The following is a 24,664-nucleotide window of genomic DNA, read 5'->3' on the forward strand; positions in this document are numbered from 1 at the left end:
GGGGCAAGGCGGGGCCGCGGTGGCGGGGCGGCGCCGCGATGCGTTCCGGGCGTCGCCCCCCAGCCGGCGGCCCGGCCCGCCTCCAGAAGCACAAGCCCACGAAGCCCACGGACGCAGCTGGCCGCGAAGGTAGGCCACACGGGACTCTGCAGCTGGATAAATCTGGTTTGCGCCAGCCGCCCAGCCGGAGCGGGGCGTGGCGGCGCGCGGCTGGCCTGTTGCTCTTCATCCCCCTTCCCCTACACCCGTGCCGAGCAGATTGAGAATTTCGTGGCTGTTCAGGAGTGAGTTTTGACAGCTGTACCCACAAGATCGCGAGATTTCGTACACCGGCTGCACTCGCCTAAGGAGAAAAGGAAGGAAGGGGGGGAAATAAAAATGGAAGGTGAAGATATGGCCGTCGCCCCGGAGGGTTGCCGTGACGGCCGGGAAAAGTAAAGAGCGAGTATCGCGTCTAAGGGCAAATCACACGGCGAAGGAGTGCAGTCCTAAGTTGTCCGCGCCTGACGGCGATGCGGGTGGAGCCAGGGGCCTCCTGGGCCGGCAACCCCCCGGCCTCTTGAGCAAGGTTAGGTACCGACATGTCAGGACATGCCCTGGTCAGGCACGGGGCCGGCTCACATGCGCGTTAGCAACCGCACCGAGGCACTTACTTGCTAGAACTGCGGTTCTCGTTGAGGCCCACGTTAAAGGAGGTTGAAGTCATGATGGTTTGGTCGGGAGAACAGTTCAATCGACAGGGAAACGGTCGGCACAGACACAGAGCTCTCGCAGACGCACAGTCAGCGAACGGCGAAACAAAACAGAGTCAAGCGACAGCGACACTAGACAAAGCAAAGCGGCGCCTTGTAGAAGCGCGAACTTAGGGATTCGCGCCTTTTTCGTCTCCGCAGACGACCACACCATCATGACTGAAAAGGTACGTAAGGTTTATTTTGCGTGAGATTAAAAAACAAACAAACCTCATGGAAATTGACTGCCAAAATGAAATGTCTGTTTTATTCGTATGACATCATGAGAAACACATCACCGTCACCGTTAACACCCGAACCCAGAAAATTTCGATTTCATAGGTTGGCATTATTTTTGTAAGAAAAACAAAATGAAAAACAAAAATCAACTGCGTTGAACAGTTGAGTGTTGCTTGAAATGTCGAATTTGTGCGTCGGTCATTATTTGGGTTGTGTTGTGGAAGCCTATTTTGCCCTCAATGAAACAAATTTGTGATTGTTTTCACTATTATGCTCTGGCTGGAATGTTGGATTGAACCCAGTTTATGAGCTTTGTGAACGAACAGCAGCACATTTCGGTTTTCATGCTGGCAGTTTAGAGTTCGTCAAGATGTTGAACCAAGCAGCTGTGGAAGCGTTATACTCGGCAACTTATGTCGAAAACTACCTGGATTGTACGGAAAACCTCCCCGACGAATTGCAAAGACACCTTTCCCGTATGCGAGAGCTAGATGTGGAATACCAATGTAAGTGCATGTTAGATAAATCGAGTTTTCACAGTAGGTTATACTGTCAACAATTCAACGGTTTCCGTCAACAAACTTATTCTACGATCTTCAGTCTAGTACTGCGCGTGTAGCACTCATATTTTTTTGCGGGGGCTTTCAATTTCACTTGATATTTTATTCGTATGTTACTAGAGTTTACTAATTCAATTATTGACACTAAGTCAGTGGCACTATCTTGCAAGCCCTCATTTATTTTGCCTACACTTGCGCACTTCATTTGCTAAATTGTAATTTCAGCATTTGTATCAGCGTTTATGCGGAGATTGGCGAATCAACTTGAAGCGGTTCGAAACTCTGTTGAGGACTCAGCTCAATGGAGGCGGGCACTTCTTCGGGCTCAGAAGGAACTTATTGCAGCTCAAGAAGTAGGAGATGAAAAGCTGCACATTATGAGTCAACTTCAAGAGCATATTGATAACAAGGTCCGACAAATGGATATTGACCTTCGTAATTTGGGTAAGGAATATATGGTTACAATGCTACTTCTGTGATGATTTCTTTCCAATGTATCTCATTCTTTGTATGACTTGTCCCATTTAGACTACGGTAAAGAGCAGGAATCCAATGATACTGGAAAAGATACATCCAATTCAGGTGCAAATTCAGGTGGTACTCGTACTGACAATGGCACTGGTTCAAGCGGTGCTGGAGGAGAACGTTCTTCAAAGAGATCTAGAAGAACAAGAACAGATGCTGTGGGTGCAACATCTCAAGGCGACACTGCCAACAATTCACCAGATGTTACTGCCACACCAGAATTGCCACCCAGACGAGAGGCAGCCCCCGTACGGGTAAATTATTTATTTTACTATCTAAATATTTTCTTAAATATTTACAGGTTATTAAATGTCTTTTTTGGTTCTGCTTTGTTTTAGTCCTCTGTAAGCAACACATCCACTGGGAAGAAAGCTGCTGCAGGTGCTGGCAAGAAAAAGAAGAGGAAATCAAGAGGCTCATCATCAGCTGCTACACAGTCTTCATCACAAGCAGTCCAGGATCAGACTCCTCCTCGTGATGATGAGCTGGCCATAGACCCTGATGAACCTACATATTGCCTTTGTGATCAGATATCTTTTGGTGAAATGATTCTTTGTGACAATGATCTCTGCCCGATTGAATGGTTTCACTTTGGTTGTGTGGCTCTATCCACTAAACCTAAAGGGAAGTGGTTCTGTCCCAAATGCCGTGGAGACAGGCCTAGTATTATGAAACCTAAAGCACAGTTCTTGAAGGAATTGGAGAGGTATAATAAGGAAAAGGAAGAAAAGTCATAAAATTAAGATTTTATTTAATTTGCACATAATGTAGAACATGTTTTCTTCTGTTATTTTATTTTGACATTATAAATGTCTGTGTACAAACTTGATGCTGAATGTGATCAGATACTGCTAATTATTTTAATTGCGCATCTAATGTTCTGTGTACAAGTTTCTTAAATCTTCTATTATAAAAGATTAATTAGGTTGTCTTGTTTTTTCTTCCTTTCAAACTTAAGAAATTTTTAAAAGTATTGTGTGAGGAAAGCCGATTTCAATCATTGATGTGATCACCCTACGTGAAGAATGTATCCTGACTGTTCAGTTTTCTTTTATCCTGCAGACGTACAAAATGTTATTTTTTTAATTTTTGTTTATGAAATGTATCAATAGAAATGTATTGTGTATTTCTAAAGTGAGATACTATTTAAACACTTTACTGTTTTATGTATGTGCTTTGTGTCTTCTGATTATGTGCAATCAGTTCACAATTCTGTATATTAAATTTATTTTATAAATATTTTATCTTTTCTGCGACCTTTATAGATTACTCTATCTCATCTGGTCAGTATCATTACTTAGGTTATAGAAGTGTATTTTTGCTAATTTGAGGAATTAATAGTTTAAAACTGCACTCTCGATTTCAATGCCTAGATTCTAGATATTACATTGGGAAGACAAGCTTGCTTACATGCTGCCATTTTCAGGGCTTGTTACTATCCTGAAACATTGAATGCTGTTCTAATGAATTGAGCTGTATTTGTACCTTTTCATATATATCAGAGCACTCAGTGGTTGAAACTGTAGTGTCTACTTGTGCAGAAACAGTCCACTTCCAGGCCCAAGTTGAAACCACCATTATCTCCTATAATGATCATTATTATGCAATTTGTGCATTAAATTTCAGAACAATTTAAGTTCAAATTGCTGATGTAGCCTTTGAGCACACAACATAAATGCATGGCATTGAGATCAATAAGATGTTTCTGACTAAGAATTGTTCATGCATCAAGTGTACACAATAACGGTAATTCAATTCAGCAAATCATTCCTTAATTAATCTATTGTTAGAATTCTGTCTAGAATGTGAAGCAGCACAGCGCTGTGAGGTGCATTCGTCTTGGAGGCAAGGAGATCTCCTTGTTCAAGGTCTTTAAACCTGTAACCATCGGCTGTGAACATATCTATGAAATAAAATTGAAACATTAGGGCAACCATTTTCCGTTTTTAAATACTGAATTAAACCAAAGCTCGGAGCTTTCAAAATGAAGAGTAGCAGTTACTGTACATGACATTTGGAAGTTGTAAGAGGATACAAAATGATTCTCAAGTATAAATAGACAACAATTCTTCATTTCAAGTTTTAATACCGTATGACAGAAGAGAGAAATGTATAGTTTATTGCAGTTACCTAATATTCGGAAAAATACCTGAGAATTCTACACACCTAATATCCTTTAGGCCCCCGAAATCTAGATCTAGGGTCAATCTGAAACAAAAGAGAATGACTGGAGATTACGATCTAGGAATAGTTGCAAACATCAATCTGGTTGATCAAATTGACAATATCAAAAACATTTTATTTCAGCTGGATTCGCAGTCACTTTGAAAATGGAACCAAGCTATAACTTACCATAGATTTCTTACATGCAACAAAATATTCAAATAAATGGTAGCATTCAGGAGGTGCTTTGCGTTGATCCAAACATTGACGGGGAGTTAATTTTTCCTGAAATGAGAATTTTCAGCAGAATCAAAGGTCAGACGTTTCATTATTCCTTAGCTTGCTGAAACTATTAAGAGTGTTTATTACTGCTTGGCTTACCTTTCTACAACAATCACTTTCTAAAAGACAAATCTTTAAGTCTGCTCGAAGACCTCCACAAGTAGACTTGTCAGCTAGCTCCCATCCCTCCTCACCACGATGCGACGTTTCCGTCATTGCCTCCTGGAACATGTGATTGTTAAAATAACTAAATATGTTCAGTAGATCAGGATTAAGTGAGCAAACTAAGATCCAGTCATGAAATTCAAGCAGTGAGGGTTAGAGGATATGGATTAGTGCCAAAACTTCGAATGACAAGCACTGAAAGTAAAATACCTGAAAATCTGAAAGATAGATCTGTCACTGATCTGTCAAAATGATCAAGGGAATATAAAAAGCAAGAACCTAATTCTTCAGTATAGAACCGAATGACATCGACATCTATCTAAACAAAGCAGTAGGCAAGCTTTATTGGCCCTTACAGTGCTGTCGTGTTTATTTGCACCACAGCCGGTTGGTTCCGTACAGACAGACAGACAGACAGACAGACAGATTGCCGGAAGGAACGAAGAAACAAGGAAAAAAACAACAACTATTTTGTGGGCTGTTTGTTTGGTTTGTTAAAAGTGTCAATTTAGAAATTTTCGGGGGCTGAACATGCAATTTAATCTTCACTCCCGGTGTAAAGTTTTAATGCGGTCCTCGTATCTCATTCTTTGAACATGCAAACATGAGTGAGTTCATCACTGTTCAAGGTATGTTGTGTTAGCTCAAATTCATTGCTTTTATTACGTCTATGAACTTAGTTAAAATATAATAAATATTTTTTGCAGTCGGTCAGTGTGGGAATCAAATAGGTGGAGCATTCTGGCCTCTAGCTTTGCAAGAGCATGGCATAGCCACTTCAAAACCAATCACTCAACAGCAACGATCTCGATACAATGATGCTTTCCACAGCTTTTTCTGGAGTCCATCGGATGTTACAGGTGCAAGTTACAAAACACTCCACGATTTGGAAAGTGCTAAGGTCAAAGCTAGAGTGAGTATACCTTTTGTATTTGGAAAGGTTTGAATTGACTCAAATTACTATTGTAAATGTACATCTTAGATAACATGTAGGATCTTTGTGTTTGTAGGCTGTTTTAATTGATATGGAGGATAGTGTGGTTGCTCGTTTTCGTAGAGGTCCTCTTCGAAAGCTATTTGATGAAACACTTCTTCTTACAAATTATCCTGGCTCAGGAAATAATTGGTGTGGTAATAGAAATAAGTGCTTTCCTTAAATCTAAGTAGGAATTGAGTTTATCAGTACTATATTTTCATGGATCTTAAATTTTATCTTCAGGGCTGAAGGACACCATACTCATGGAAGTTCTTATGAATCCCGCATTGTAGAAGTTATTAGAAGAGCAGTTGAACGCTGTGATCACCTACATGGTTTTCTCCTAATGTTTTCTGTTGGAGGAGGAACTGGATCTGGCTTAGGAACAGCCACTTTGAAACTTTTGTCCGACTATTTTCCTGATGTTGAAAGGTATTTTTAATTATTTTTTTTTTTTTTACTTTCCTAGTTTTTAAAAGTATAAATATAGCAAAATTTCCAGAGCTAAGTTTTACACTCTCTGCTTTCATATTTGTTTCACTAATAATGTTTATTCCTTTCTTACAGATTCGTGACATGTGTTTACCCTTCTGGCCATGAAGATGTTGTCACAGCCCCGTATAATGTTGTCTTAGCCACAAATATCTTACTAGAATATGCAACATGTGTATTACCCGCTGATAATAAGGTTCAAGAATATTTGTTAAGAGAAGTGCCTGTAAAGTCAAGTTTTTGTCCTGTTTAATTCAAAATATCTATCACATTTTCAGTCTCTGCTAGATATATGTGCATATCTGCAGAATAGGAAAGAGTCAAATGAATCAGCCAAAGCTGTGGCAGCGTCCAGTCCTTATGAAGATATGAACAGTGTCATTGTAAATATGCTTCTGAACTTTACTAGGTTATTACCACTTTTTCACCTTACTATTTTGTTATTCTTAGTTCTCAAGTTTCTAGTCGAACTAAACAATTTTTTTTCCAGTGGATCTCGTTTCCCTGGGAGCTTAAACGTTGACATGAGTGAATTAAGCACTAATATGGTACCTTATCCAAAACTAAATTTTTTATCATGTGGTCTGACACCTTTAGGCTTTTCCTCATCTCAAATACTTCCTGTGTGAGTTGACCTTTCCTTAGGTTTTTTAATATGTAACAAACTAGTAATTGTCTGCAGCCCTAATTTAATTTGTTGTCTATCCTAGACCGAAGCAAGTTGAGCCTTGGGCAAGAGATCACCAGCTTCTCAAAATAGACCCATTGGCTGGTACATTGCTTGGTGCTACTCTACTCAGTCGTGGAAATGTCACTCTGTCAGACCTTCGTTATAATGTGTCCAGGTTAGTGAAAAACAGTATGTTTGTAGGTACTGCATGAACTTCTTTCCAACAAAATTAGTTTTGTGACTTGGTTATTCATATCTCTATGTCTTAATATCACAGGTTGCAAAATAAAGGCAAATTTATTCCATGGAACCAAGATGCAATAAAGGTGGGTTTATGCAGTGTGGCACCTACAGGACATCCAGCTGCTCATCTCAGCCTTCTTAATTCTACCTCAATGGGGGGATTTTTCTCTCATATTGGAGGTCAATTTGATCGTCTCTACCGGCGAAAAGTAAGCTGTAAATTATATGTATACTACTATTTTGCACTGCAGTTATTTGGAATGTTGTAGGCTTATGGAAAAATTTGCAATTTGGATATTTCACTTCTCTGCTTGCAGGCTCATATTCATCACTACCTTCAAGTAGATGGATTTTCCAACTCAGAATTTGTTTTGAGTAGACAATCTCTACTAGACTGCACAAGTCACTATCAGCATCTTACTACCACGCAAAATGCAGTGTTAGATCGCTTGCAAGTTGTATAGACAGTGCATAATTGCAAACATCAAGAACTACTCAAGATATAAAATTTATAGATGTGTTAGGAAAAGGGCTTTGCTTGAACAATTCAAAAATTGGATTAAATTCTCAATTTTAATACTCAATTTAACAATACACACTGCTAATTTTATAGTCTACTGGATATTAGTCCTTTGCTTTCAAACTAACTGACAACAAGTTCATTTACAGTTAAAAACACATTGACATTTTAAAATAAATTTCAATTTCACATGAACTAATTGTCCAAAACACTGTTTTGTTATCTTAATTTCAAAATATAAAAACAAAAACCACACATCTTATTTGCATAATTTCAACAGATCTTTCAGTTAATTGAGAATTATTTATCAATCACAACTCATAATTTAACCAATAATACTTTGGCCTAACTTTAAGAGTTTTTGTGGCACTACGGTGATAAATTCTACACATAGTCAGTCTGACAATAAAATACATCTAACAAATATACATTCTTTTAAAAAAATTTAAGTAATAATAACTAAACAAATGGTCCATCATCTTCTGATATCACATGCTGATGCTGTGCTGTTCTTAAACCTTATACCATCACAAAAGAAGACAAAGCTCTCAAAAATTGGATTTGTAGTCCACATTTAGAGAGCAGATACTTGGAAGAGCAGCTCAACGTCCATAACAATCTGTAGAATCAAGTTTCCAGCTTGGCATTCAGACAACAAAGTAAAAAACATGTACAGTATATTCAATAAATTTTTTGTTGCGTTTTAACATGGATAATAATTTAACAATCATTTCACAGCAACAAATATGATGGCACAGTGAAGAGAAGAAAAGTATGATAATTTCTTTCAACAATGAGAAAGGTATTTGACGAAATTCCGATCTACCCATGGTACAATTACTGTAACAATTTTAAAAAGAAACAAGTACAGGTGATGATTACATTGAATAGTATTTGGTAACATTGACACTCCAGACTAATTTTTCTACATAAAATTAAATAACAACTAATGTACAACGGAAGATCTTTGTGATATACACCCAACATAAGGCAGTTGGCATGAAGTCACAGTCACTGAACACAACTCTATTTAGTATATTTGATCCTATCAAATTACAGTTTTCACAATAAACAGATAACAAAATAACTGAATAACTCAAAACGGCAAGCATTACAAACAATAAAACTGGCTCATAACTGTAACATGAACATAAAAGCAATACACATCTAATGATTTTTGAAATATTAGATGAAACAAATTACAGTCTTTAAGTTGAACAAAATGAATACAGGTGAAATACTGTAACATCCATTAGGTACAAAACATATCAATGAAATTACGTATTCATCAAAACAAAATCCCACCACAATAATGAGGGAACATGAAAGTTCTCAGACAAAATGTCCTCTTTTCTTTTTGTACGACTTAGGAGGATTCCAACAGACTTTAATCAGTAAGAATGGGAAATAGCTGCTAAATATGTAACCAACTAACAAATTCTGCTACAGCTAAAGTTTGAGTATGTAATTTTATAGAATTGTAAGTTCAAACAAACATATAACAACTGTAGGAGGCCATTCTTCATTAACAGAGAACATAATGTCTATTCTGTGAAACTTGTATCACACTTCAATTAGTTTTCTAGGAAGCATTTATGGAAGCCTAAAACTTTCTCCTACAAAATATAAACTTATATGGTTAGTTTTGTGGGAAGTGGGATAACATACCGAACATTTCTCTGCTGAACTGAAAAATCACATCACACATTACTGCCAAATTTGTCACATAGAATTCCAAAAGGATTGGTACATACAGTTTGGTAAGTACAACTTTGACATAATGACAGTTTGCAGGCACATTGAAAACTCAGCCTTGAGACAAAAACAGTTCTGCATTGTAACACAACCAAACACATGACTAGCCAGCAATTGGTTACATGTTAAATTCTAGTCACCTATTTTGAGGTATGTATACTTCACAGTAATGAGCTAACAACAAAACCACATACTACAATACATACCAAGATACACATATTTTTTCGCATGTCCTTGTCTAGCCGAATTTTTTGAGCACGGGCAAGCTCAATTACGGGAAGTGAGATGTGCAATAGGTCAGGAATCATAAGGCTGACGTCACGCATGACCTGAAAAGACAAATACAAAACTTATACTAGAGTTATGAACATTAATACACTATACATTACAAAATTGGAGTCATCATACCTGATGCATATAGCCCTCCCCTCTAACCACATTCAGGACAAATTGATCTGTACCACTTGTAAGAACATGAACAAGAGCAATTCCAACAATACATAAAATTGTACTTGGTGTCACTTTCACTCTGCTGTCAGCCAATCTCATAACAAATGCTGTTGACACCACCTCAGTTATTGTAAAAAAGAGTTGATGATTCCATTGAGAATAAAATTCATCATTCCAGTAATTCACAAAGACCCACCTAAAATTTAAATCAACAATAAAATATGTAAAATTAAATGTATTTGTAAATACATAATAACAAAACTAGGATAAACCTACCATGAATAATAGTGGGAAAACAATGATGACAGAAAAAGAAGAGTCATTGAGAATCTTAAACGGCAGCGTAATCCAAGGAAAGTCAATTGCCTCACACATTCATAAAGCAATATTACAGCACCAACTGTGAGGCACCAAATCTTCAACGTATTCCCAGTAGCATTAAAATAAAGATGTTTGTATGATGCAATGCCCGATTCGTAGGTGCCTAAAACAGTAATACAATTTGCCAAAAACCAACAAAATTAAAGTTAAATTTTGGGAAAATGGGAAAGTGAAAACAGCTGTCTCGTACCTTTAAATACAGTATCCCAGCATGAACATGTGCAGTACCGTTTGTCCACATGACGAGAGTATTGATGCCAGAAGTAATAGAAAAGACCGATATGGAGGGGCGGCAAGAGAGCAGGTGCCAGGTAACCAATGACATTACTGCACACCCATGAAAATGGGGAAGTAAGTTTATGTGGATGGCCAATTCTTGGGTCTGTGGTCGGCAAATCCGATATTACTCCCATTACAGGTGCGAAGCTGTGAAGAAAATATAGATTTTCATGTTGAAAAATACTTAACCAATAGCTAAGATCAGTCATACAAACCCCTATGTAAGCTCTAAAATGAAATAGATGGTACTCAGCAGCACTAGCTGTGGAAAGATAAGTATCATACTTTAAATGATTACCTATAAGATGTGGAAAAACATTACTGTAACTTCAAATTATTGTCCCAGATGTAAACTCCTACATCTATAATTGTTTATTTCTCTATTGGTTTGGTGTCATGGCAACCAAGGCAATGATGACAACAGTTCTAATAATGTTTAATTTCACCGATACATATAAAATAATACTTGGTCAAGCTTCTATGAAATATACAATGCTGAAATGATATATTTGATACTTATTGCACTTTAAAGCACAAGTGGTACTCTATAAATCAACTTAAGATGTTAGGGATTTATCTTGTTTGGTTGGTACGGAAAGAAATAGCGAAGGGAGGGGCAGGTAGAAGATAGTGGAAAGGGGAAGGGGGGCGGAACAGCAGGCCTAGCGCAGCCTAGCGGGGGTGGAGGTGCAGGCAAGGCAGGGGCAGGGGGTGGTGGATGGGCTGTGCTCCTACTGTTTCTAAGAAAGAAAGAACGAAGACCCCCTAACTTGCAAACAGTTCACTGTTATCTCACAGCAGACAAATACTTCTAAAGTTTCCATTATATCCATTTCCGTTCTGCTCTGAGAATGTACGTATGCTGCCAGTTCGGGCATAGTTTTCTATCAGCTCTGCTTTATTCTTCGCGTGTTGCAGGCTAGTCGACTCTTGTCCCTCCGAAATTCTGATTAAAAAGAATGATATTTTTATTGTTAAGTCACATGAGGTCGTTTCTCCAAGATTGCTTCGTTGATGTGTATTCATCCATGCTTTTTATTTTCGCTCAAACAATGCTGGTAGCAGCATTCTTCCACTCTATAACCTTTCTGCTTGGGGCATATATTACTTGCTGGGCCTGTTAAACCTTCATTGTTTGCCAAAGAGGCATATTATTTTTTTAACATTATGCGATAAACTGTGGGAGAGAAAAACATGAAACATTTATTTCACTTGTAAAGATGATTAAAAAAATATTCTACTATTAAAAAAATATATAATGTATTTGGCATGTTCTATTTTTCAGGGTAATTCACACTATACGATGCACAGTTCCTCAATGTTTTCTTCTTACTGGGCAGAAAACTTTCAACACAACACCTCAACTCAGAGATGATGTTTGTTACCCTACTGCCTCATATGGTAATTTTATAATAATTCTAAAATGTTCTTTTTTTTTCATTGTGCATTTAATATTCCACATTCTTTTATCAGGTACAAGCACAGAACCATTGGTGGGACGATGGCAGAGGTTTCAACGTTACATTTCAAACTGGCGTCCTCTTCGTATTGGGGCCTTTGGTCTTGTATTGGTGGTCGCTGCCTTTCAGTGGAGACAAAGGTCCCAACCAGAGAATCAAGTTGCCAAGAAGTGGGAGGTATAATTTAGTATCCTAATATTGATGTAGCTGTGTTAAATAATGAATAACTGACTGCCTATCTCCTTTATTTATAAAGGTCACATGCTATCGCATGATTCCACTACGAGCTTCTTCTCGGGCTTGGGGTTGGCTGACCAATTTGGAACTACCGCGCTTGATTAGACCATGGGTGTATGGTTTTTATGCAGACATGTTTGGGTGCAAAATTCATGAGGCTGAAGTTGAGGATCTGTACTGTTATCCATCGCTCTCTGATTTTTTCTGCCGTCAATTGAAAGAAAATGCCCGACCCATTGATCCAATAAGAAGCATTGTAAGTCAACATTCTAATTGTTACTTGGCTTTGTCCTCTGTCAATTTACCAGTTTCTATATTGCTATCTTATTTGTACAGATATCTCCTGCTGATGGGCGGATCTTGAATTTTGGGCGTGTAGATGGCTGTCATGTTGACCAAGTGAAAGGAATCAAATATTCTATCCCTGCTTTTCTTGGTGAGCCAACATGGCGCAGGACAAAGGACTTTCAAAATTCTGGAGGTGATGCCAAGGTGACTTATGATCCAACCAAGGTTGATTGGAATGAATATAAAAAACAGCTACTGCAAAACAAAGACACAGATTTGTATCAATGTGTTGTATACCTTGCCCCTGGTGATTATCATCGTTTCCACTCTCCAGCTCAGTGGACTGTGAACTTCCGACGTCATTTTCAAGGCAAGTAAATCACAGGAATGTTGGTTGCCCTCCATGTTTTCTTTGTTGTTATTATCTTAACATTTATTTTTTCAATCTGTAGGTGATTTACTTAGTGTAAGTCCTCGAATTGCTAAGTGGATTCCTGATTTATTTTCATTAAACGAAAGGGCTGTCTATGTTGGCTCTTGGAAGCATGGATTTTTTTCTTTTGGTGCAGTTGGAGCTACTAATGTTGGGAACATTCGTGTTATTTGTGATGAGGTAAATTTTCTGCTCTAAACTAAGGTGAATGGATAATGTCAGTTCAATTTGTATTACTGTTTAATTTTCTTTTTTTTTTTAACTTCCAGAGCCTACATACAAACATGCCCAAATGGCCTAGAGGGCAGCCACTTCAGCGTGATGCATTCTTAGGTTCTCCTGAGAAGGGTATTCCTTTCAAGAAAGGTGAACTGTTTGGAGAGTTTAGGTTAGGTTCTACTATTGTGCTACTGTTTGAAGCTCCTAAAGATTTTATGTTTGACCTAGAAAAAGGTCAAAAAATTGAAGTGGGCTCTGCCCTCAGTAAACTTTCGAAGTGAACTATCTCCTAGATCAATTAATTCATACTAGTCTTCGTGTTTCATTTGCTTGCTCTTTCAGTCCATTTTTACAAGACTCAGCCAACAGTCAGCAGTTTGATTTTGATTGGAAGCAAATGAAACACATAGATATCATTTGGTGTATTATACTTATGTCTTTGCAGAATATGTATGTGTAATTTAAATCAGCCAATTGAATACAGTAAACGCCGCTTATAGCGCTCCCGTATATAACATAATCCCAATGGCGCAAAGCTACACTGCAACTTTAGCGTTGCAAATCGGCATTAGGGGGGAAATGCATTTAACATTTTCCCAGTATGACGTTGGGAAATCGGCACAATTAGAGGCCATGTTATGAACGGCTTTTACTGTACCATTGGTGCAGGTTTACCTTTTTTGGTGACTTGGTGAAAATTTTATTAGCCATACATGCATCATCATTGTAGATATATTTGTCAGAACATGAACTTTAGAAGTCAGTTAAGGCTGAGGTAGTAATTTAAAATGTATAAGGTTTTGTACATTGTGTTCAAAAGTAACAGTACTTTGTGATTGATATAAGTATGCTGGTCTGGTTAGTTTTATTTTATATTGCTATTGAAATCAGGCAATGATCTGATACCTCTGTTTTTTATCATTTTGAGATGGATTGATCTCATTGCTTGTCCTATGAGAGTGAAGTAGTTGTATGACTGTAACATTGTACATTTAGGTGACCTCAATTCTGTGATGTTATACATTTCCTTACGTTCTTAAGTTTTGGAAATGTATTGTGATATCACTAATCAACCAATTTCAAATACAGTAGTTTTAACTTTTCAATGTCTGAAAAGTAGATCATTTCATTCAACAGTGTGTACTGAATTTACAGTCATTTCTTGAACAGATCAGAAAAGTTGTGTAATTTTGAAAAGACTATTATGGAACATTTCTTACTAATATATTTTACTTTGTCATTGTCTGAAGCACATTAAGTGCTGTGGAACTTGCAATGTCTGTGCTTGCTGACCAAGGCATGAGTTTCTATAACTTGACTAGTATTTAAAGTCAAGAATAGACAAATGCCCATTTGCTCATTTCAACTTAAATAGTTGTGTGGTACCTGATAATTTTAATGAAGATGTTAATTAACTTCATATATGCCTTTTCTGAAAATGAAGTGCATTTATACATGTATATTTTTTGTCTATCATTGTTATTCATGCCAAGAATTTTCACAACTGGTTACATTACACTGTGGCTTACACTGGTTTTAGATAGGTATTCATCTCTGTATTCATTACAAACCCTGTTAAGAAATTTACTGTGAAAAAGTCATGGACCTTAACATTACATCACTGTTTGTTTTGTTGGTGAAAATCTTATTGTGGCCAGCCTTATTCATGAATTAAATCAGCTGGTTCTACATAAAAATGCTGTAAAGCACCTATCTGTTGTGCTTATTATTATCTTTACCAGCTGGATGTTAATAGATTATAACTGGTCTCATGATTGCTTACTGTAGTTGATGCTTTGGCTTTTTTCCTGTGTTTGCTACTATGTATTTGTGTATCTCAGAGACTATGTTGACTTATTCGCATGTAATTGTCTATCTTTACTTTTTTGCATCTGCACACAACTGTTCTCAGGAGGAATGGATTTTCAAAGAAAAAAACGACAGCTCCTAAAGTTTAATGTTTTAACTTTTCCATGACCCTTGTTTGAGTTTTATTCTGATCAGTATTTTACAGAAAGAGGTGTTGAAGCGTCTATTTTTTTAATAACTCATAATTTTTCAGTGGTTGTCATACCCAAAACATCTTAAGAAGCTGAGGTGTGCGTCTAGGTGGCGCTTCGACTAAGACGGTAGTTGCAATTGGTCATTGATATTCTGTGTCAACCCCTTGCCAAAATAAAAGCCTGAATTGTGCAGGGCCTCATTCCTCTCAATGGCGTGCTTCTATGAAATTTCTCACCCCATGACAAAGCCCAACACTTAACACTTCTTCAGGTGTGTCAAAATTTCTCCGTGTTCAGGGTACTTGATCCCGCGCCTAGCGCTTCCCATAGGTTTTCAGTCCGTCACGCTGTAGTGCGGACATGTTTCTAAACGCGACGCCTTACCTCTTCTGACCGTGGCATGCCCCCGTTCGGCTGGGGGGGGGGGGTGCACTGTCGGTTGCCTGCATTCCGGGGTTTTGTGGAGTAAATTGCCTACCTTTCAGGCGTCTCTCTAGAGCCCCCCCCTTAATCCGCGCCTGATCAATCCCATTACTGTTACGACCTTCACAAGAAATGCACTCAGCGGCAAACTGCGTTGCTGGACAGCTAATCGGACGTCGACGTGGCGCTTCCCTTCGTGAACCAACCAAACACCCGAACCTTGCGGTGCGGGTGCGATACGGCGAACTCCATTTTCTGAAATTTAAGACAGTTACTTCGGAACCGCGTGTCGCGCCGTCGCGTTGGAGGACCCGGAGCCGGCCGAGAGGGTCCCCACTCCGTGGTCCCCCAGGGTCTCCAGGGCTGTCCGGCCGGGGCCCCGCCGGGCCGCGCTGGCCACATAACGTCTATTAGACGGTAGCGAGCCACGGTCACCGGGTGGCGTGGCGCGGCGCGGAGTGAGTGCTCGGCCCGACATGTGGTTTCGCGAGGGACGGGATGAGACGGTCTGGGGCGCGCGGGCGGCGGGGGGAGTCTGAGTCTGGGGCTCGGATGAACCAGCTCCTGATGACGCGCAGCGGTCCGGACGCCTTGCCTTCCCCGGCCGTCATTTCCGCGGCGCCTGTCACAACGGCAGGAGGGGAAGGCGGACGGGGCGAAGGAGCCGTCCTGCTGTAGGGAAGTCCTTGGCCCTCGGCCGCACTGTTTGCACTGCTGCGGCTCCCAGTGACACTTGGCCCCCCAGCCGGCCAGCCCGGGCCACCCACACGGTCCGTGACCAACCGTGACCCTGGGCGCCCCCATGCTGGCCCGGGTCCTCCCGCCCGCCGCCCGCCCGAGGCACCCGTGGACACCTGCTCCGTCCAGCAAAGTGGCACACAGGGAGAGCAGTGCAGATGTGGTCACGTAGTGACGTCGGTGCGTGGAGATGCGATGGATTTGTTTTCGCCATGCAGCCACAAAGTTGTGCGTTGTGCGCTCTGGTGAGGTTGAAGAGATAACCCACTACATTACCATCGATTTGTGTGCGTACAACCAGGCTGGCGTTGACGGGACGGTGGCGCGCCGCCTTACTTTTTCTCTGAGAAGGAGTGAGCCATGACACCCTTCGGGAACCGAGCTATATCATCCTCCCGCCGACCTGCTCCGGTATTAGAAATCGAGCAGATTACTTTCTCAAAAAGACTAGTCCATTTCGTACCTTGAGAATGCATAACACGCAACTGTGTGCCAACGGGGGCGACTCACCCTCCCAGTGCCCACCCTCCCCAACCCCGTCTTTCCCGACTACTGCTTTTCATCCCGGAGGCAGTGTATCATTTCTCAGCGTCGACGGCCGGCGCGGCGCTGACCGCGGGTGACGGGAGCAGCAGCAGCAGCAGCAGCAGCAGCAAGAGATCACACGACATGGAGGAAAAGCAAAGCGAGCTGAGGTAAACACGGCGCCGCTCTGCCCGCTCTGCTCATACCGATGAGCGTGGCCTGCGGCGGCCTTGTCCCGGGCCGACCCCTATTCCTCAACGACCCGATCCGACCCGCCGACCCCCGGCGGCCTGATACGAGAGGGTTGTTGGTCGGGCGGCGGCGGCGGCGTGGCGGCGGCTGCGTTTTGGCCGCGAGTCTCGTCGAGGTGAGACGGCGGCGGCGCTGCGTGACGTGGCGCAGGCCAGATACCATAGGCTTAGAGCACCCCCCCCCCCTCCACTCCTTTCCCCTTGCTGCGATCTTGAAATCGAACCGACGTTTATGTCCCACTCATAATCATATAACAAGTCGGTGTGCGGCGTGCGCACCCGGAGGAGGAGCCGCAGCCCGGCGAGGATGTGTTGCGCACGCACGAGGGGGATGTCGCGGGGAGGCCGAGCTTTAAAAGCAGCCATCGGTTTGGAGAACGGCTTGTTGAACCCCCTCCCCATCCTTCCCGCAGCGATGCCCGAAGACTATTATGTGGTACACATTGCTTGCACGCGCGTGTGGCAACCCCTGACGCTTGCACTCCTTTTGCTCGTCAGCCCCCCATCGAACCTGCCTATAGTTCAGCCTCTGCAAGCTGTCGGAGCGCCTGATAGGTAGGCAACACAGTGCCTGCAGTGCATGCGAGTACTGTGGGATGGCCTACCCCGAGTCTCGCAGGCACCAAGCTACCGTATATTGCGTCTAAAAACCCCGAGGAAAAAGGCAGCGCCACTGCGCGCCACTGTCCGAAAAAAGTACGAGTTGGTATGGCGGTGGCGGATGCCGCAATACGTCATACGACGAAATCGTTATTGTCACTTGGCGGAGCCCGCCCGCCGCGTTTGTCTTGAACCTTGCTGAGCGTTGATGGTGTTTGATCTTGAACCCGCCCCGCCCGCGCGCCCGTGAAAATAGCGAGTCAATCAGAGGGCGGGGCGGAGGAAGAGGTGGTGAAGGGAGGGGTGGGGTAGGAGAGGCGCCGCTACGGGGCCTTTTCATTCATCCTTGTTCCGCGGTAATTTCCCCCCGCGGGGCTGTACTTTACACACTGCGCTGCACTCATGGTAAAAAATTATATTTTTTATTTTACAGTGCACCGTTCGACACCGTTACTTTATCGGACGTCGTTTTCCCTTTTTTCAATACGAAACATATCGTGGTAGAAAACCCTTTCGTGGTCACTGTGCCACTTTACCGCATGGATGGGTTATAGGCCTCTTCGAGGCGTAAGGGGCAAAATGGTCCGTTTCTAGTACGGTCAAGGGAACGGTCAAGCGGCTGCCGTCATTGGCATTGGATCCACCGTCAGATTTACCGACCAGAAGCAATACGATTAGAGTAAAAAAAAGTCGTGAGGGGGCAAGGGGGTCATAAGAGGTTGTGGTGCCGGCGCACGTCCAGAGAGTCTCTCGTTTCAGGTATGACGTGCACTGATCAGACTGGCGATGATTGTCATTTATTGGATAGGTTCTAGTTGAAAATTACCCAATCAGGGGCCTCGAAAACCCACTAGAACGTATCCAACAAGTGACAACAGTAGCCAGTCTAAACCGTGCAACAGAAAAGTGAGCTTTGTGGATCCTCAACCCCCAATCCCGCCAACCTCTGCCAGCTGGACGACGATGATTGATTTGGGAGCTGCCATAAGGGACGGCAGCGCCGGTTTTGACTACTTACTAGGTGGAATGTGTGCCAGGGGGAGGCAAGAGGCGACGAAAACATGTGATCGGAATGCGAGGACATATAGAGGATCACGCAGACTGGATTTTATAGGAATTTCATTGTTTCCGATGAAAATGTATAGAGAAGTGTGATGACTTTCATATAAGGATGCAGGAAGAGCACCGTTTTGTTTATTTTTGTGAGAGTCCGATGTCGCACAGGAGCGGGACCCTGTGCGGGTGTCTGTGTGTCTAGGAGCCCTGAGGAGCAGTCACCTGGAGGGAAGGCCGGGGGCCCCGCGGGCCGGGCCGGGGGAGGAGAGGGGGTCTGTGCAGCCAAGCGCACATGTTGCTATTTAAAGGCAGCAGCAGGCGGGATGATACCAGTATCATCTATCTCATCATCCACGGCACTTCTTCTTCCAGGACCATGAAGTTGGTAAGTTTTTGGTGTCGTCGTGCGACTCTCGAAGATGGTGAAGATCTCCTCTTCACCCCATCAGTGCGTAAGCCTCCGATAGGCAAGAAGAACGTCTGCATCCGAGTGGCAGTGTGTGAGTGCGTGTGTGTGTGCGCGCCCTCCCGACTTAAAGGATACAGTGGCAACGTGCAAAATAGGTCCTGAAAGTAGGCAATAAACGACTCGCACCCTCAAAAATTAATTGGCACCTCTTAAGCGGTGTGCAGACACAGCCCCTTTGTTTTTACAGTGCGCTGGCTGGGTGATTGTGTCACCCTTACGTTTACCTTACCTTACTCACTTAAGATTCAAAATTTGTGTATTGAAAATCAAAAGTGAGCGCCAGTTTCAAGTCAATATGAAATCAGTGACATTAGTTGACGTTACACAACCCGTGTTCGTTGGTACTTTGGATTAGAGTTATGAACCAATCTTTTCTTTTTAATGCTTGCAAAGAACAGGTTTATGGTGGCGCACTAACTTCTTTGCCTCGTCACTCTAAATGGCTAGGGCAAGGGACAATATATGTCTATAGCAATTGCTATTTGTGCTATGTCCAAATCTTCGCAAGGTGCAGTTTGGAAGCCTAAGTTGTGACAATTATCCCCTACTGCGAACTTTTTTTGTAAATTCCAACTGTAGTGACGAGTTTGACACTAGACAAGCTTAGAAATTGCATCATCAAGAGTTGCACACAGACGCATCTTGCATTTGGAATGGTCATACATTGTCTCTTGCCGTTTAGACTGATACGGAGAATTTTCTACCATTGTATTGCGGACTAATTCATGGTATGCTTTCGAACAATGAGTTCTTACTGCAAAATCAAATGTTTGTAAGGATTTTCATGAGATAGCAAAGAAATGCTTTGCAATACACTAACAAATTCTTGGAAATATGCATAATGAGAATCCTTCACAACGTTTCAAAGAATTTGGTTTGTAAGCATTATATACAGTGCAAGCTTATTGGCACTAAATCAGTGTAAATATGACACACACAGTGCTTCATAAAATCCATTGAGTAGGGACGCTGTCTCCCCCTCAATCCTTTCCCCCGCTCCTCACTGAACGCATTCCGTACCGCTACCCGCCCCATGCCCGCCCCCCGGCCTGGGCCGCCTACCGCAGCTGCACGATGGGTCGCCTACCCGGCACGGGGCTCGCCGCAGTCAAGGCTCCTGACGCGGCGCGATGAGCTGGAACGCTTCCCCCCGTTACACTCCGAGTTTTCATTTCTGCCTCCACTCAGATTAAATGCGCTATACATTTTCGATGAAACCCCCTTCGCTTTTATTGTGCGCGAGAGGATGTGATGCCCAGCTGCACTCGACGCGATCGCACTGCTGCTGGGCGACACCGATAACCGCCACAACAGCCGCATCGCTGCAGAGCAGAACAGCCCCCAGCAGACGGGACGGCACGGGGCGGGACGGCCGGTGAGAGGCGGGCTGTCACTGGCCCGTGTCGACGCGGCGTGCACTCCACAAATAAACGCGCGCGCGGCGATCCGACCGGCGATCCCATCACTTACTCGTGTACGGCAAAGTAACTGTCGCGATACCACGTCAGAACGATGGCGATTATGATGACGGCGTCGTCGTCGTCGTCGACTCGTTTCGCCTTGTCGATGCGTCTTGCCGATATCGTTTCGATGCCCTATATCGCACCGGGGATGCATGCCGCCGTCATACGGCCTTGCCCCGAACACTCCAGTTAAGAGAGGACGTCGCGTTCTTTCAATTTATTGACCGCGCGTCGGCCTCGGCGCTGGACGTTCGGGCCGGGCTCATCGCCTCCCGGAGACCTGTCCGGCGGGGCGCGAGGCGCGCGCGCGCTCTCTGATCGGCAGGAGGGCCTTGTAGGGAATGGATGGGGCAAATGGGTGCCGAGCGAGCGCCGGACCACCGCGCCGCCACCCGCGAGTGACAGTCCCCCCCGCCGCATACCACGCGGCGGTGGACATGGACGGGGCACTCTTCCCCTCACTCTCTTTGCGCCACACTTTGCCCTCAAGGTGAGAACACGGTACTTCGCGACGACGGGCGACCCGCACCGCTCCGGATAGTGGCGGCCGCAGCCGCTCTGCTCTTAGTGTGTCGAGCGGTCATAAATGTCACGGGTTCGAATCCCTGCTCCGCGTTGTGTTCCAGCTCGCAGTGGTCGCGCTAGTGGGCTGCGCGTGCGCCGCCCCCGCGCGCCTGGACCAGACCTACTTGCCGCCCGCCAGCGCGCAGTCGGCCGGCGGCGCCAACCTGGCCGCCCCCCTGCCGCCCCCCAACAGCTACCTGCCGCCCTCAAGAGGTGGTGGCGGCGGCGGCGGCGGTAGCGGCGGCGGCGCCAACCTCGCCGGTGGCATCGGCGGCGGCGCTGGAGGTGCTGGAGGCGCTGGAGGCGCTGGGGGCGGTGGCGGCGGTGGTGGCGCTGGCGGCCAGAAGCCCATCGCCATCATCAAGCTGGAGAACGTGAACAACGGTGACGGATCCTACATGTTCAGGTGAGTGTGGCTTGGGAACCAAAAGCGTGTCACATTATGGCTCATGTGACATTGTGGGTTAACAACCCTAAAATTACCGTCTTCAACTCATCAAAAATAAAATAAAATAAAATAAAATAAGAGAACAAATATACACATTAGCTTTACTGCATGTGTCACTTGTACTGTCGCAGCTACGAGACGGAGAACGGCATCCAGGCGGAGGAGAAGGGCGAGCTGAAGCCCGGCGGCGAGGAAGGCATCCAGAGCGCGGTCGGCTCCTTCTCGTACACGGCGCCCGACGGCCAGCGCATCGAGCTCTCGTACACTGCCGACGAGAACGGCTTCGTGCCCAAGGGGGCCCACCTCCCCACGCCACCGCCCATCCCCGAGGCCATCCAGAAGGCCCTGGAGGCGAACGCCGCCGAGGAGGCCGCCGGTGGCGGCTTCCAGGGTGACGACGGCGGCGCCGCGGGGTACCCCAGCGGGGGTCCGAGCGGCGGCGGCGACGCCGGCTACCGGTACTGAGGACGGCGGCGACCCGGCGGCGGCACCCGGCCGCCGGCAACCAACTAATTTATTGAAACCAAACGTTCAATACGCTGAATAAAATTGAACAGTTTTTGTATAAAACAGACATATGCGGTGTCGTGGTGCATTTTCTCCCCACCCATTGCATCATACATGGTGCCCGCGCCGGTATGCGCGGTATGCCGGCCGCGGACAACCGCACTGCACTTTGTTTCTAACATTCAAGAGGTCTCGGCGGGCGGTCGCAGCAGACGAGTCCTGCGCCAGCGCGAGGACACCCCGTCCTCCTCCTCCTTTCCCTGTCACGCCGCCTTCCTTGATGGCGATACGGTTGTGTGTTATTAAAATGAGCCACCGATAAATTATCCGCTCGTCATGTCTTAATTTACACCGGTGACTCGTCGTCGGCGACCTCTGCGAGAGCACACTCCTGCCATTAGTTAGTTGTAATACTGCAGAACGACAAGGAGGGTCTTTGAGAGGCGCCGCCGTATGCTGCGGTACGGTGCGGCCTGCCGCCTGCGGCCAACCTGCGGCCCAACCTCAACCCGGCCACTTATTTGCTCGGCTCCGCTCCGCGGCCCCCACTGCCTGCCTCCGGTGATCGCGACTCCTTCCTTCGAGCACACTTATCCTTTCCGCACGCCTGACTGACACCACACTATTTCCAAGTTCCCGGGAACATGGGCTCATATGATGAAGGACTTAACCGACGAAACGCTGTCTGTCTAGCTGACTTATTCGATTGTGTTCAAATTTTCAACTTGTCATCAGATCCTGTCAGATCATAGTCTTCCGGTGCGCAGCTGCTCGTCAAGACTCCGCAAAACAGCCACACTGTAAAACGTAGAGTGACCTTTCTTTCCCGAATAGAGCGACGTATAGAAACTGTCGCAGAAACGACTCTAGACGAGCAACGTTTGCGAAAATGACTCAAAATGAATCTTATTCGTAACCAAAAATGTTGCGAAAAGATACTTCAAACGAGCGATGTAATAAATATCGCTCTCCCAAGAGTCGTCAAATTTGATTCACAAAATCGCTCTATTTGGATCGTATTTGGTCACTCCTTTACTTGTAGTGCAGATGATTGGTCAGTCTCGAATGAATCTGGGGTGGCGTCCGACCTTTTTCCGAGCCAGATTGGGCTTTTGTATTGATATTTTTCACGTCCAGTTTCGTGGTGTATTGTCAGCATGTTCGCTTCGGCATTGTCGGGTTCACGTGTACACACAGGTCACGTTTCGTTTTGTCGAGCTGTATAGATAGTGGTGTGAGTGGGAAAGGTTTGGGGAAATGCGACAGGTTCTTACAAAAATTATGTCTTTATTGAGCTCTTATTCGAAGGCTGGTAACTCTCTTGTCAGGTAACAAACGAATAAAATATAACACTATCAGACCCGCACCGAAACCCGCGATCGAGTATTTACAGGCGATGAAATGTACAATAAGATTTACCCGATGAAAGGGAAACAAGCGCGGTGTATAAAACTCTGACAATGTAAAACACGTAAATGACTTAGGCTAAGGACAGACTCTACACATGGTAACTCTTCGTTGAGATCCGCGATCGCGCGTCTGACGCGCGATTCACATTCGTTCGATCGAATCATCATTTTGATTGCAATTTAAGAACAAAATAAAGCTGCCGCGGACGCGATGTTGCCGCCGCGCCGAGGAGGGAGGCTGAAAGGAGGGCGGAAGGGAGACGCCGCCGCGGCGCAGGATGGCCATATTTCTCATACTCGGCCGGCCGATAGCCATCCACTTCGGTTCATCGTCATCGCCGGGGCAGAACATAAAACTAGACGGACGAGAAGTGGTGCCTATCACGCCGGCGCCTCCCGGACTTGAACCTGGAGCCTTGGCCTTCGCAGTCGCTCCAGTTCCCACCGCGGCGGGCCGGGGGCGGCGCGGCGCAGAGGGCCGCTCAGTACTGGTAGCCGCCGTTGCCGCCGGGGCGCCCGGAGGGGTAGCCGCCGTTGCCGCCGGCCGGTCCGGAGGGGTAGCCACCGCCGCCGCCGTTGGCCCCGATGCCGTTGTAGCTGCCGTCGTCCACGACGCCGTTGGCCTCGTCGGCGGCGTTCTGCTCCAGCGCCCGCTGGATGGCCTCAGGGATGGGCGGCGGCGTGGGCAGGTGGGCGCCGTACGCGAGGAAGCCCCGCTCGTCGGCCGTGTACTGCACCGAGTAGCGCTGGCCGTCGTCGGGCGCCGTGAACGAGAAGGAGCCCTCCGCGCTCTGGATACCCTCGCCGCCGTCGGGCTTGAGGCTGCCGCGCTCCTCCGCCTGGATGCCGTTGTCCGTCTCGTAGCTGCAACAGAAGACGGGTGTTCAAGACCAGCTCCCAAACGTTGACACACACACCCGCTGGATACAACAGGCGCACACAGCGGGGGGCCCGTCAGTTCTAATGCCTAGGCTAACTAGGTGAGCGCGCCGCTAACAAGCCCGTCCCGGACTGGACCGCCGCGCCCCGCCCTGCCACGCCCCGCCCTGCCACGCCCCGCCACGCCCCGGCGGTCAGCTGATCGTGTACATTCATCTCCCGCACACAGACAGCAACAGGAGTGTGGCCAGTAATAGCCT

The 24,664-nt window shown here is 45.1% G+C and overlaps 7 protein-coding genes across 10 annotated transcripts in view; 4 read left to right on the forward strand and 3 right to left on the reverse strand.

Moving 5' to 3' along the window:
* The first annotated feature begins 1,117 nt into the window (after nucleotides 1-1,117).
* Nucleotides 1,118-3,994, forward strand: LOC113206761 (inhibitor of growth protein 1). 2 transcript variants are annotated; one of them, XM_026422990.2, is made up of 4 exons: nucleotides 1,118-1,477; nucleotides 1,769-1,975; nucleotides 2,060-2,310; nucleotides 2,395-3,994. In XM_026422990.2, exons 1-4 carry the CDS (start codon nucleotides 1,342-1,344, stop codon nucleotides 2,791-2,793), a joined length of 993 nt encoding a protein of 330 aa, XP_026278775.1. In that variant the 5' UTR covers nucleotides 1,118-1,341; the 3' UTR covers nucleotides 2,794-3,994. The 2 variants fall into 2 exon arrangements, with proteins under 2 accessions (XP_026278775.1, XP_026278774.1); XM_026422989.2 differs by having other exon boundaries at nucleotides 1,119-1,477; nucleotides 1,757-1,975.
* Nucleotides 3,995-4,122: 128 nt separating this feature from the next.
* LOC113206764 (cytochrome c oxidase assembly factor 5) lies at nucleotides 4,123-5,038 on the reverse strand. Its single transcript, XM_026422993.2, has 4 exons — nucleotides 4,877-5,038; nucleotides 4,601-4,723; nucleotides 4,409-4,504; nucleotides 4,123-4,264 (listed from the first exon to the last, which is right to left on the reverse strand). The coding sequence occupies exons 2-4, from the start codon at nucleotides 4,715-4,717 to the stop codon at nucleotides 4,223-4,225; spliced, it is 255 nt and encodes an 84-aa protein (XP_026278778.1). The 5' UTR covers nucleotides 4,718-4,723; nucleotides 4,877-5,038; the 3' UTR covers nucleotides 4,123-4,222.
* Nucleotides 5,039-5,066: 28 nt separating this feature from the next.
* Nucleotides 5,067-8,274, forward strand: LOC113206760 (tubulin epsilon chain-like). 2 transcript variants are annotated; one of them, XM_026422987.2, is made up of 10 exons: nucleotides 5,067-5,295; nucleotides 5,374-5,579; nucleotides 5,677-5,792; nucleotides 5,886-6,074; nucleotides 6,210-6,330; nucleotides 6,413-6,543; nucleotides 6,625-6,759; nucleotides 6,845-6,979; nucleotides 7,082-7,256; nucleotides 7,365-8,274. In XM_026422987.2, the coding sequence occupies exons 1-10, from the start codon at nucleotides 5,271-5,273 to the stop codon at nucleotides 7,509-7,511; spliced, it is 1,380 nt and encodes a 459-aa protein (XP_026278772.1). In that variant the 5' UTR covers nucleotides 5,067-5,270; the 3' UTR covers nucleotides 7,512-8,274. The 2 variants fall into 2 exon arrangements, with proteins under 2 accessions (XP_026278772.1, XP_026278773.1); XM_026422988.2 differs by lacking the exon at nucleotides 5,067-5,295 and having other exon boundaries at nucleotides 5,439-5,579; nucleotides 5,660-5,792.
* On the reverse strand, nucleotides 7,602-10,870 carry LOC113206763 (uncharacterized). 2 transcript variants are annotated; one of them, XM_026422991.2, is made up of 5 exons: nucleotides 10,731-10,870; nucleotides 10,344-10,579; nucleotides 10,049-10,256; nucleotides 9,731-9,968; nucleotides 7,602-9,651 (listed from the first exon to the last, which is right to left on the reverse strand). In XM_026422991.2, the coding sequence occupies exons 2-5, from the start codon at nucleotides 10,564-10,566 to the stop codon at nucleotides 9,484-9,486; spliced, it is 837 nt and encodes a 278-aa protein (XP_026278776.1). In that variant the 5' UTR covers nucleotides 10,567-10,579; nucleotides 10,731-10,870; the 3' UTR covers nucleotides 7,602-9,483. The 2 variants fall into 2 exon arrangements, with proteins under 2 accessions (XP_026278776.1, XP_026278777.1); XM_026422992.2 differs by having other exon boundaries at nucleotides 10,648-10,799.
* Nucleotides 10,871-11,106: 236 nt separating this feature from the next.
* Nucleotides 11,107-15,282, forward strand: LOC113206766 (phosphatidylserine decarboxylase proenzyme, mitochondrial). Its single transcript, XM_026422996.2, has 7 exons — nucleotides 11,107-11,285; nucleotides 11,718-11,833; nucleotides 11,906-12,069; nucleotides 12,149-12,385; nucleotides 12,466-12,787; nucleotides 12,870-13,030; nucleotides 13,120-15,282. Coding segments are annotated over exons 1-7 (1,233 nt in total). The 5' UTR covers nucleotides 11,107-11,283; the 3' UTR covers nucleotides 13,351-15,282.
* A 3,695-nt stretch (nucleotides 15,283-18,977) lies between these two features.
* Nucleotides 18,978-22,439, forward strand: LOC113206756 (pupal cuticle protein 20-like). Its single transcript, XM_026422982.2, has 3 exons — nucleotides 18,978-19,050; nucleotides 21,224-21,567; nucleotides 21,741-22,439. The coding sequence occupies exons 1-3, from the start codon at nucleotides 19,042-19,044 to the stop codon at nucleotides 22,072-22,074; spliced, it is 687 nt and encodes a 228-aa protein (XP_026278767.2). The 5' UTR covers nucleotides 18,978-19,041; the 3' UTR covers nucleotides 22,075-22,439.
* A 944-nt stretch (nucleotides 22,440-23,383) lies between these two features.
* The window catches only part of LOC113206768 (pupal cuticle protein 20-like), a 33,200-nt gene continuing 31,919 nt past the window's right edge, over nucleotides 23,384-24,664 (reverse strand). Inside the window, exon 3 of the mRNA XM_026422999.2 lies at nucleotides 23,384-24,389. Within this exon, the coding sequence (XP_026278784.1) occupies nucleotides 24,008-24,389 (382 nt within the window). The 3' untranslated portion in view covers nucleotides 23,384-24,007. The remainder of the gene's footprint in view (nucleotides 24,390-24,664) is intronic.

This window comes from Frankliniella occidentalis, unplaced genomic scaffold, assembly GCF_000697945.3.
Source record: "Frankliniella occidentalis isolate FOCC.00 unplaced genomic scaffold, Focc_3.1 Scaffold624, whole genome shotgun sequence".
NCBI lineage: Eukaryota > Metazoa > Arthropoda > Insecta > Thysanoptera > Thripidae > Frankliniella > Frankliniella occidentalis.

What these genes read in the sequence shown, in the direction of transcription:
- LOC113206761 (XM_026422989.2), top strand. Translation starts at nt 1,342, where the DNA reads ATGTTGAACCAAGCAGCTGTGGAAGCGTTATACTCGGCAACTTATGTC. An exon ending in GCTAGATGTGGAATACCAAT is followed by an intron (nt 1,478 to 1,756) that starts GTAAGTGCATGT and finishes TTGTAATTTCAG; the next exon opens with CATTTGTATCAGCGTTTATG. An exon ending in TATTGACCTTCGTAATTTGG is followed by an intron (nt 1,976 to 2,059) that starts GTAAGGAATATA and finishes TGTCCCATTTAG; the next exon opens with ACTACGGTAAAGAGCAGGAA.
- LOC113206764 (XM_026422993.2), bottom strand. Translation starts at nt 4,717, where the DNA reads ATGACGGAAACGTCGCATCGTGGTGAGGAGGGATGGGAGCTAGCTGAC. An exon ending in AAAGTGATTGTTGTAGAAAG is followed by an intron (nt 4,505 to 4,600) that starts GTAAGCCAAGCA and finishes TTCTCATTTCAG; the next exon opens with GAAAAATTAACTCCCCGTCA. An exon ending in TTGCATGTAAGAAATCTATG is followed by an intron (nt 4,265 to 4,408) that starts GTAAGTTATAGC and finishes CTTTTGTTTCAG; the next exon opens with ATTGACCCTAGATCTAGATT.
- LOC113206760 (XM_026422987.2), top strand. Translation starts at nt 5,271, where the DNA reads ATGAGTGAGTTCATCACTGTTCAAG. An exon ending in GTGCTAAGGTCAAAGCTAGA is followed by an intron (nt 5,580 to 5,676) that starts GTGAGTATACCT and finishes TTGTGTTTGTAG; the next exon opens with GCTGTTTTAATTGATATGGA. An exon ending in ATCGTCTCTACCGGCGAAAA is followed by an intron (nt 7,257 to 7,364) that starts GTAAGCTGTAAA and finishes CTCTGCTTGCAG; the next exon opens with GCTCATATTCATCACTACCT.
- LOC113206763 (XM_026422991.2), bottom strand. Translation starts at nt 10,566, where the DNA reads ATGGGAGTAATATCGGATTTGCCGACCACAGACCCAAGAATTGGCCAT. An exon ending in CTGGGATACTGTATTTAAAG is followed by an intron (nt 10,257 to 10,343) that starts GTACGAGACAGC and finishes TTACTGTTTTAG; the next exon opens with GCACCTACGAATCGGGCATT. An exon ending in TTTTCCCACTATTATTCATG is followed by an intron (nt 9,969 to 10,048) that starts GTAGGTTTATCC and finishes TTTAAATTTTAG; the next exon opens with GTGGGTCTTTGTGAATTACT.
- LOC113206766 (XM_026422996.2), top strand. An exon ending in TTGATCCAATAAGAAGCATT is followed by an intron (nt 12,386 to 12,465) that starts GTAAGTCAACAT and finishes TTATTTGTACAG; the next exon opens with ATATCTCCTGCTGATGGGCG. An exon ending in CTTCCGACGTCATTTTCAAG is followed by an intron (nt 12,788 to 12,869) that starts GCAAGTAAATCA and finishes TTCAATCTGTAG; the next exon opens with GTGATTTACTTAGTGTAAGT.
- LOC113206756 (XM_026422982.2), top strand. An exon ending in GACGGATCCTACATGTTCAG is followed by an intron (nt 21,568 to 21,740) that starts GTGAGTGTGGCT and finishes GTACTGTCGCAG; the next exon opens with CTACGAGACGGAGAACGGCA.